Below are 11,507 nucleotides of genomic sequence, written 5' to 3'. Positions count from 1 at the left end.
TAATAACAAATATTAAATAATAAATAATTATAAATATCTGAATAATCTCTAAAGTAAAATTTTATAATTAAAATCTCAAAAATTTGATATATGTGCAATGGGTAAAAGAAGTATTGGCCCACTATGTTGCAAGAAAATTTACCTAATTAGAAAATTTCGATTTTAATGTATGTTTGTGTGCACGTAAAGCATAATGAGTTATATGCGAAGTGGTTTGTGTATGAACAGGCAATCTTTCTCAGAGGATCAAATATTTTTATTCGAATATATTTATTGCCAGAATTTTGTTTACGATATGCCTACAGAAAATAAAAATTGAAACATTTTTCGGAATTTTATTACCGTTGTATTATTTATTATAAAATTATTTTTAAGAAAAGCACTGAATATAATATGAAAATAAATGTCTAAAATTTATTAAATGGAAATTCTCTAAATTGTACTTACGTTTGCTCTATGTAATGTTACATTGAAAGTCGTTGGATGTTGCTCTACCACTCTAAATTCTACATCACGAGGAAGATACCCATTTGCATATACCTGTAAATCAAAGTTATAACAATTGTATAAATAATTAGTAATATAAATCGTATTTTTATATGTTATTTATATATGCTCTATAAACTTTATATATAGATATAGGTATTTTATACATAAAAGTATATAATTAAGGCATGTAAGATATATATAATATTTTATATTTTATATTATAATTAAGTTATATATGTATGATATAATAAATATATTAAATTATATAAATAAATTATATAAATTTTATATAATTTATACATATGCATATAATTTACGTATATTTCTAATTATGATACTAATGCATAAATAAAAATTATATAATTGCATTAAAATTTGTAGTAACACAGTGAATTATATATTATCTTTTGGCTTAATATTAATTAAGTTTCAAGAAATTACCTCTAGTTTATACATTCCTGGCAGTAGAATCCTCCAAAATTCGCCATATTTTGTAGTCAGAAAACTAACATCTCTCGATTTCACTTTAATGGAAGCTCTCTCAATGGGATTTCCATTTTCATCGATGACAAACCCACGGACTCCTCTATGAGCCTCCGCTAAGAATTTAATGAGAGCCTAGAAAGAAATCAACAGCACACGATCATTAGTTTAATTATAGTAAACTGCATGCGAATCGTTTCATTACGATCTTCGTAAATTATCGTTCGAAACTAAACAATTTACAATATCGAGAAAAAGACTTTGAAGACCAAAAGTGCACTTCAACGTTCAAGAAGAAACTTTACAAAAGAAAATTTAAAAAATCGAAAGAAATTATAGCAGCAGGGGATTTTAAAGTCTAAGAAAAGATATCGTTAAAGGAGATTTTGAAAACCGAAGTAAAACATTACAAGGAAAGATTTTATGAAGCAAGAAAAAATAGTGCAAGGATTTCAAATATTAAAAAGAAATATTAAAAAAGAAAATTTTAAGGATCAAGGAAAAACATTACTAAAAGAATTTTAAGATCCAAACAGAAACATTGTAAAGAAGAGATTCCAAAAGTTGAAAAGGAATATTGTAAAAGAAGATTTCAAATATTAAGAAGAAGCATTGAAGAACAAAATTTCAAGGACCAAGAAGAAACATTATTAAAAGAAATTTAAGATCCAAACAGAAACACTGCATATAAGAGATTCCAAAAATTAAAAAAAAAATATTGTAAAAGAAGATTTCATTCAAATATTAAGAAGAAACATTGAAAAAGAAAATTTCAAGGATCAAGAAGAAACATTATTAAAAGAATTTTAAGATCCAAATAATAACATTGCGAAGAAAGAATTACAAAAATTAAAAAGAAATATTGTAAAAGAAGATTTCAAATATTAAGAAGAAACATTGAAAAAGAAAATTTCAAGGATCAAGAAGAAATATTATTAAAAGAATTTTAAGATCCAAATAATAACATTGCAAAGAAGAGATTCCAAAAATTTAAAAGAAACATTGCAAAACGAGACTACAAGAATAAAAAGAAAATATCGCGAAAAGAGATTTCAGATATTAAGAAGAATCATTAGAAAAGTGAATTTTCGGTGTCAAGAAGAAACATTGTAAACGAGAATTCGATAATATATTGTCTTCTTAACACGTTCCTTTTTTCATTTGAACTTACCACACGATTTTCCTCCCAGTAAAATTGCAGATCAGAGGCAGGTGGATATTTACAGCACGAAAGTTCTAGTGTAATTTCCATACATCCGTTCCAAACGTAGTTAAAGTCTTGCATTCCGCCGGTGAGTGGATACCATTGTGCTCCATTAGTGATACCATTTTTAAATCCTGGTTGAGATGGCGAACATGGCAATCCTTGGTACATGGATCTATGGTTTTGTGAATACATCAGCGACAAATGTTGAAATACGTCGTCGTCTGGCGAAATACTCGGCGCCGATGTATAACTCTGAAACACTATATTGTTCTTATAAACCTTGGATCAGATATATTTTCTACTAAATTTCAGAAATTTTTACAAAATTTTCGTTTTGGTACTAAACTTAATCTTTACGAATTCTGCGTTTTAATATTAAATTTAATTCCTTTGATATCGTATGTTTCATATCAAATTTAACTTTTGCAAAATTTACATTTTGTTCAGTTTAATTTTTGCAAAATTTGAAGTTTGATGTCAAATTTAATTTTTATAAAATTTCACGTTTCATATTAAATTTAATTTTTGTAAAATTTGTATTATGATATTAAATTTAATTTTTGCGAAATTTACGTTTCGATGCTCAATTTAATTATTATGAAATTTGTATATATATATAAAAGTAATTTATAAATTGTTATAACAAGAAATACATAAAGAAATATTGTAAAAGAAGATTTCAAATATTAAGAAGAAACATTGAAAAAGAAAATTTCAAGGATCAAGAAGAAATATTATTAAAAGAATTTTAAGATCCAAATAATAACATTGCAAAGAAGAGATTCCAAAAATTTAAAAGAAACATTGCAAAACGAGACTACAAGAATAAAAAGAAAATATCGCGAAAAGAGATTTCAGATATTAAGAAGAATCATTAGAAAAGTGAATTTTCGGTGTCAAGAAGAAACATTGTAAACGAGAATTCGATAATATATTGTCTTCTTAACACGTTCCTTTTTTCATTTGAACTTACCACACGATTTTCCTCCCAGTAAAATTGCAGATCAGAGGCAGGTGGATATTTACAGCACGAAAGTTCTAGTGTAATTTCCATACATCCGTTCCAAACGTAGTTAAAGTCTTGCATTCCGCCGGTGAGTGGATACCATTGTGCTCCATTAGTGATACCATTTTTAAATCCTGGTTGAGATGGCGAACATGGCAATCCTTGGTACATGGATCTATGGTTTTGTGAATACATCAGCGACAAATGTTGAAATACGTCGTCGTCTGGCGAAATACTCGGCGCCGATGTATAACTCTGAAACACTATATTGTTCTTATAAACCTTGGATCAGATATATTTTCTACTAAATTTCAGAAATTTTTACAAAATTTTCGTTTTGGTACTAAACTTAATCTTTACGAATTCTGCGTTTTAATATTAAATTTAATTCCTTTGATATCGTATGTTTCATATCAAATTTAACTTTTGCAAAATTTACATTTTGTTCAGTTTAATTTTTGCAAAATTTGAAGTTTGATGTCAAATTTAATTTTTATAAAATTTCACGTTTCATATTAAATTTAATTTTTGTAAAATTTGTATTATGATATTAAATTTAATTTTTGCGAAATTTACGTTTCGATGCTCAATTTAATTATTATGAAATTTGTATATATATATAAAAGTAATTTATAAATTGTTATAACAAGAAATACAATTATAAGGATTTAAAATTTTGAAAATGAAATTATGCATGATTTTTATTTTCGACTCATTTCATTTCGCTTTTATTTTTTCCACTAATTATTTATATTGAAGAATTTTTATTTATAATCTTATTATACAATAAATATTTCTTTATTAAATTATAAATTTAATAAATTTAGAAATATATACGACGTTGTGTAATCTAACATAAGTATCAATGATAATTATTAAATTAATATTTAAGAGAATTATATTACAGAATAAATTTTATCTCATTTTAGAAAAATGTTTAAATACTTTTACAATAAAATACTTTATCGTTTATACGTTTCTTTTCTTGTATAACTTATTACAAAAATTATTTTTAGAAATATTTATTATTCTCGTACAAAAAAAAATTATTTCCAAATTATTATTACATACTAATTAAATATGATTTATTAAAAATTGATTACTATCATTATTCTCACAAAAATAATATTAGCGAAGCGCTAGAACAAATTTTCTGATTAACAAATATACTCTACCTGCACATAATGGCGCTGACCGGCATATTCCTGACAGCATGAAAAGTTACACAATGCGATCAGATTGCTTTCAATGGTATTAATTACATAGTACAATTCCCATTGTAATAGACATTATCCATACAATTTAATAATTTCAGTGTTTCATTACAGTACGTTTCCTGATATCTACGTTATTATTCTACTGATTTATTCAATTGTCAATCTTTGCTATCAACTTTTATTATCAATAGACATAATATTGCAAACGATTGCGATTAAAATTCGAGAAAATCATTTCAAAAACGTCAAAGTTATGAGTTTAACTCTTTGAAGCATAGCATTTCTCAACAAGAAGCTTATTTACACAGAATCTTAAAGAAAAGAAAAAAGGTAACAAAATTCTATTGCATTATTTATTTAGTTTAAAAATATCACAAAATACTTAAAGAAAAAATTTAATTTCACTTGGATAATTAAATATAAGATTAAATAAAATTTTTAGTCAGCATATAAGTTGATTAATGGTATTGCACAAAACATGTCCTTTTTCCATACGTAATGACAAATTATGGTATGTGTCGCACACTATGCAAGTGAAATAAGGTAATCCTTATTTAATCTATCATTTCCATATTTATTTTGTTAAATTTTTATTTATTATTTTCCTTGCTATGCTTTCAGTAATTTGAAATGGTATCAAAAAGAGACATTGTGCGTGTTCAGGCGTTAAAAGGATCGTCCTTTACATATTTATACAGGGTGCCTGTTTTATCTGGACTCGATGAAATATCTCTGAAACGACGAAAGATAGAGAAGTACCACAACTTCTCACGGAACGAAATGACAATAGCAACTCGTTAGACTCGTATTAATGTAAACTTCCTCATCAGGTATAATATATAGCATTCTACTAAAGAAATAAAATTGAACCATGAAAAAATATTTCTTTCACCACTTCCTCCACAAAGAAGGTATTTATACCATTTTATGTCACCCTTTATATTAAACAATTTCTGTTTTTACATCTTTTTCTCATCTTTCGTCGTTTCTGAGATAATTCATCGAGACCAGATAAAACAGACATCCTGTGTGTATTTATATATTTGATATTATGTATATTTATATATTTGCAGGATCTTTTGTATCACAGTGCTTCAAAGAGTTACAAATTTGCCAGTAGGAAGAACGAACATGTGTAAAAACAAACTTACGCGAGTTAGGCGTGTTGTCGAAAGGATAACTGGCAACCAAGGCACCTCCGTGCAAGCTTCCGGATAAAACGAATTGAATTTTAGAAACCCATTCTTTCACAGCTTCTGTTTCCGGTTGGCTCTTTTTATTGTTCTGTTTGAAGTAATCCGGGAAGTTCCGATTTAGATCGAAACCACGTGCGTTGTACCTATTATTGAAAGGCACGATTAAGTTACGAAATAAGCATAACAATGGTGTTGAAAAATCTATCTATAAATTCTAAAATTTATTAGAATTTATCTATTAAATTTAGATCTATTAAAGTCTAGATCTATTAATATTTATATCTATTAAATTCAGATCTATTAAACTATAGATCTATTAGTGTTTAGATTTATTACATTTAGATCTATTAAATTCTAGATCTGTTAATATTTAGATTTATTAAAGTTTAGATTTATTAAATTCAAATCTATTGAAATCTAGATCTATTAATATTTACATCTATTAAATTCAGATCTATTAAACTATAGATCTATTAGTGTTTAGATTTATTAAATCTAGATCTATTAAAATCTAGATCTGTTAATATTTAGATTTATTAAAGTCTAGATCTATTAAATCTAGATCTATTAATATTTACACCTATTAAATTGAGATCTATTAAAGTCTAGATCTATTAATATTTAGCTTTATTAAAGTCTAGATCTATTAAATCTAGGTTTATTAAATTTGCATCTACTAAATTTGGATCTATTAAAATCTGGATCTATTAAATCTGGATCCATTAAAATCTATCCAAAAATAATAAAGAAATCTATCTAACGAAAAAAGGTAGCGGCGAACAAGAGAAATGTCGTTTATATATTTTTAAAAGTTTAGATTCTACATTTATTTTTCCCTTAACGAATTTACAAATATTTTTAAAAGATGAAGAACTTTAAAAAATGTTATTTTATCATTTGAGTAAAATTAATTTCATTGATTTACGTTATGAAGTCTCGTGGATATTTTGCGTATTTTACACCACTGAGCTATAAAAATCTGACACACCGAACTATTTACACCACTGAACTATAAAAATAAATTATAGTCTTTAGAGTTGAAAGGAAGTTAGAGATATTCTTGAAACATTAGCTTATCTGTTAATCGGAAGAAAATGTAGATATATTTCTGCATATTTTTAATTCCGTACAATTAACTATGAAAATCATAATTTGTATAATCTGTTTAACCACTTTCACTATAATGACTATCTCGTCGTGAGATTCTTATGCAAAACTGCACACAGATGATAATACTCGTCACACTCAACGATACAATTATACTTAACGCGTTTCAAAATAAGTAAAATTCAAATAAATTCTAAAAACTATATAACTTATTAAACTTAATTGCTTTATCAATGCACTATATTTTAGAATTAAATCATAGTGCAAGGAATTAAATTAGAGAGAACTTTATAAAGATATTTTTTAAAATATGACAAAACATGATAAATGTCATTGTGAACAGTAATTTAGTTGTGTTAAAGTGAAGAAAATTCAATTATATTCCAGATATGTGTCCAAATAATGCATTTTAACCCTTTAAATCCCTCATTTAAATTGAAAGAAATTATAACAAAATAAAAAATATTGTTAGTTACTTCTTCGAAAAATTTATATTCTTTTATAAATATTATTTATTGAATTTAAAATTTCGTTGACTCGAAAACAAAACAATATTTGGAATTAAAAATATATTATATTTAATATAAATATATCGAGCATTATTATTCTAAAATGCGTTCAAATTGCGAATATGTTTTAATTTCGGCTATATTTTACTTTAAATAGCGGAAACAAATTATTTTTCCTTCATAAGGAATATGCTTGTCGCGGATCAAAAAATTGTCACATTTTCATGTTGAGTACACCCGATATAAGCATCGAAAGGGTTAAAGATTAGAGCTTACGCTGAATTATCTCGACTATACGTTTGAAATTTTTTGGTAAATAAAAATTGGAATTCCTTACCTGCCTTGACCACCTTCGCAATATCCTTCTTTGGAAACTTCGAAACCATCAGGATTCATCGATGGGAGAATGTGAATTCTTGTATTGTCTAAAAGCCACGTGACATATGGATCCGATCCATACTTCGTCACGAAGAACTAAAAGTGAGAAATAGAACTTGGAATATTGTATTGTCGAAATTTTACATGCATGTGTTGGTGAGCAAAATATTTTTCAATTTTTGTAATAAATAGTTAGTTAGTAATAAATAAATAGTAATTATGTTAGGAGCCATGTTTGATTATAATCGAAGAAGAAACAAGTATCTTATTATAGAAGAATTGTGTAAATTATGTTTAAGGACCAAAATATGGAAGAGTATTAAATTCTACGGTTTAATAATTAAAATAATTTAAAATTTGAAATTTGTATTAAACCATATACTATAAATAACCATAAACAAATTGTCAGTTGTTTGATTATATGATAATCCGTTTAAATATGTTATATTAAAATAAACACACGATATTTTATGAAATATTTAATATTAAATATTACACGTATTTTATTAAATTTTTGAAGAAATTTAGTACTGAAAGTCCTGATAACTAACAGTTGGATATTAAGATATACTAATTTTTCGTATAGGTTTAGAACTTGGTTTAATGCTATTCACGTGCTATGTGTACCATAAATATCTGACGACAGTATGTAGAGATAATAGCTTCATTAGCAGAACAATAACATTTGCTGTACGTCAATCAAGTGGTATTTTTCTCTAGTTAAGTATACTAAACTATTTTAAATGACTTCTATCGTAACGAATAATACTTATACGTGCTTATAAAGTATAACAAGTAAATATCAAATAGTAAGACTTACGAATACTATTTGTTTTTCATGAATTACTATACGCAAATTGTTATGATACAGATACATCACTCATTTAATGCGAAACTTTAGTATTAAAAACTTATTTAAAATCATTTGCCTTAATATACAGGGTGTCCCAGCAAAGATAGTACAACCTCTTCGGTTGTACCAATGATTCTGATCTATTGATGATCTAAGACATAGTTAAGTGCACGTATACTTAGTGAATATTGAAAGTCGATTTTTTCGAAAACGAAGTTTCAAATAAAAAAATTTTATTCTTTCTTTTCGATTTGTTTCTGCATGTAAAATCACGCCCTTTCCGGTTGTACTATCGTTGCTGAAACATCCTGAACAATATATAATGTTTAAGACATAAAATATAAAATATAAAATACAAAATGCAAAATATCAAATGTATTATACAGAATATAAAATATAAAATATAAAGTATAATATATATTATATATTCTACATTATATACTATGCATCATATATTATATATTATTATATTTTATATTTTATATTCTATATAATACATTTCTTTAACATTTATTCAAGTATAATTATAATTTATATGTTATGCATTATATATTATATGAAATATGTATACATAAATTTACTACAAAAATTATCGTAAGCAATTCATCGTAAGACTTATATTAATAAAATTCATGAATATATGCAGATCAATTCTATTTACAGATATACAGATGTTTTGTATGTTAATGTATAACTGTTCTTCTTAAGAAATCTTATAGATATAGGGTTAATAAAGTTAGGTCGTGTATTATACGACTACTTACGTGAATCAGATGTAACATTAATTCACGACCCACGGCTTCATTCCCATGTATATTGGCTACATATTTCACATCAGGCTTACCGATCATATGCTCGTAAGGCGAGGAGGAAACAACCATTACCCACAAATCACGACCTGTGAAACATGCCCTTTAGTTTATCTCGATTTTACTAAAATATCAAGAAAATCAAACAATATACCAATATTCGAATAAATATTAATTCAATTTCCTACTATACTAATTTGCAGGATTCATTTTAATAACCTTCGTCAATTTTTTGAAATTTTTAAGCAATAGCTAGATGTAAGGTAATCAGAAAAATACGTCGACTCTATAAAAACGAATTGAACGTGATAAAATATTCCCTTTCTTTCCTGAAAAATCAATAAAATTAACAAGGCTCCTTCTGATTCAATTTTCAATTATTATGTCACGGTAATCAGTGCATGAAATATCAATTTAACTATTTTTTTGTAAACATAAAACAGTGTTCTTAATACAAAAGTAAAAATTTCTTGGTATAATGACACTTCGATTATCGTTACCTAAGAATTAAACAATTATCGATACTTAGAATTATTTAATAATTTAACAATGTATGATATTTTAATAATTACAATATATTCAATTTACTATTAAATTCACTTTGCTAATATTTAATTCAACAATGAAATATTAGTAAAATTAAATTTAATAATCAATAATACTTTCGTGATTCGATATTTAATTATTTAATATCGACTTGCGATTATTTAAATAAAGGAGCGTGTTTAATACAAGGATAAAAATTTCTCATGGAACATACCTTTCACGGACTTTCCTATGGAATATAAGGCAGTGAGGTTCTGAAATCGCAGGGACGTTGTACGTAGAAAACGACTCATTTGGTCATAATTATGATATGTGAAGTCGATACTGTACGGTTCTTCATAAACGTGGAAACGAGCATTGTAGTGGCTCGTAAGATCTTTGTTAATGTGTTGCGAAGCAGCGGCAATTTCGTGAAATGCCCCGAGAATGGTAACTAAGAAAATCGGCCCGTACATTCTGCGAATTAAACGAAGATTTTACTTCACCAACGGTATTGTAATGACACAATATGATGAGTTGCGAATATTTGTTAAGCTTATTTAATGAATATTTGATAAGCATCCACACGCATATGTTCGTATATATGTATACATGCGTATATATGCACGCACATGTACACGTGCATTATCGGTTATAATTTGAAACTATAATCTTTACGCTAAATGCGTTAGTATGTAAAATCCAAGATACTGGAATAAATTGGTATACTGCATTTGGATTCCACGTTTAAATACAAATAGCAGAGGATGATATTTTACTGTGCCTTTTGTATTTAAACATAGACAGTAAACATAAAACTGGAATATCTTTATAACAGTAACTATAATAATTGTAACAGTAAAAGTAACGGTAGCAACAGAAAAATCAATGCAGAGATTAATTTTACTGTTATAAAGATATTCCAGTTTTGTTTGGCTGCAATCAAACATGGTGTCTATTTATTAACGAAACTATGCGGGACATCTTGTTTCAAATATAATTATGTATAGCTTTATATTTTCATTTTAATTAATATCGTCTGTTATCGACAGAAATTAAGAAATAAGGTAAGAATTTTTATATATTTTCTATTTTTCGAGAAAAAATTAAAATTAAAAAATTAAAATTAATAAGTCTTTATACAAGATATTTGAACAAAATTTATTTATTTATTTATTGTTGATATTTGAAAAGAATTTATTTATTTATCGTTGAAGATGTTTTATTTTTAGGATAATTGATAAATGATCATAAACCACGAATAATTATTTATTTAAATGATATTTGAGCAATAAAATGTTAAATTTTATTCATTTGCTACACAGTCATCACTAAATTTAGAGAAAAGTCTTTTAAAGTTTTAGATACGAATAACCAGTAAAAACCATAAAAATTTGTTTAGTTTATAAAAAGCTATTACAGACGACAAAAATTATTTTTAGTTACCATAATTAGGATATCGTTTTGAGAACCAATGTTGATCAGGAACACTTCTTCTCGTTACTTTTGATTATTGACAATTTTTACTATTATTATGGTTAATTAGTATAATTACAATTATATATATAATTCACGAGATAAATATTCTTTAATATTTATTCTTTAATATTTACTAGAACTACCAATATGTAATTTGTACCTAAAAAGTAGCATAATTATTATAATAAACTAAAATTAAAAAATATTTGTATTAATATATTATTTATATGATATTATAATATAATATTA

At 25.8% G+C, this 11,507-nt stretch overlaps 1 protein-coding gene across 1 annotated transcript in view; it reads right to left on the bottom strand.

The window, feature by feature from the left end:
* LOC108554516 (carboxypeptidase M) overlaps window positions 1-11,507 on the bottom strand; it is a 14,525-nt gene that overhangs the window by 558 nt on the left and 2,460 nt on the right. The window contains exons 2-8 of the mRNA XM_017909824.1: window positions 10,015-10,256; window positions 9,210-9,343; window positions 7,552-7,688; window positions 5,554-5,741; window positions 3,153-3,448; window positions 931-1,107; window positions 448-540 (exon numbers count right to left, since the gene is read on the bottom strand). Of these exons, the coding sequence (XP_017765313.1) occupies window positions 448-540; window positions 931-1,107; window positions 3,153-3,448; window positions 5,554-5,741; window positions 7,552-7,688; window positions 9,210-9,343; window positions 10,015-10,255 (1,266 nt within the window). The 5' untranslated portion in view covers window position 10,256. The remainder of the gene's footprint in view (window positions 1-447; window positions 541-930; window positions 1,108-3,152; window positions 3,449-5,553; window positions 5,742-7,551; window positions 7,689-9,209; window positions 9,344-10,014; window positions 10,257-11,507) is intronic.

This window comes from Eufriesea mexicana, unplaced genomic scaffold, assembly GCF_001483705.2.
Source record: "Eufriesea mexicana isolate 0111107269 unplaced genomic scaffold, ASM148370v2 scaffold25266, whole genome shotgun sequence".
In the NCBI taxonomy this organism is placed as follows: Eukaryota; Metazoa; Arthropoda; class Insecta; order Hymenoptera; family Apidae; genus Eufriesea; species Eufriesea mexicana.
This window is presented reverse-complemented; position numbering and strand designations above follow the sequence as displayed.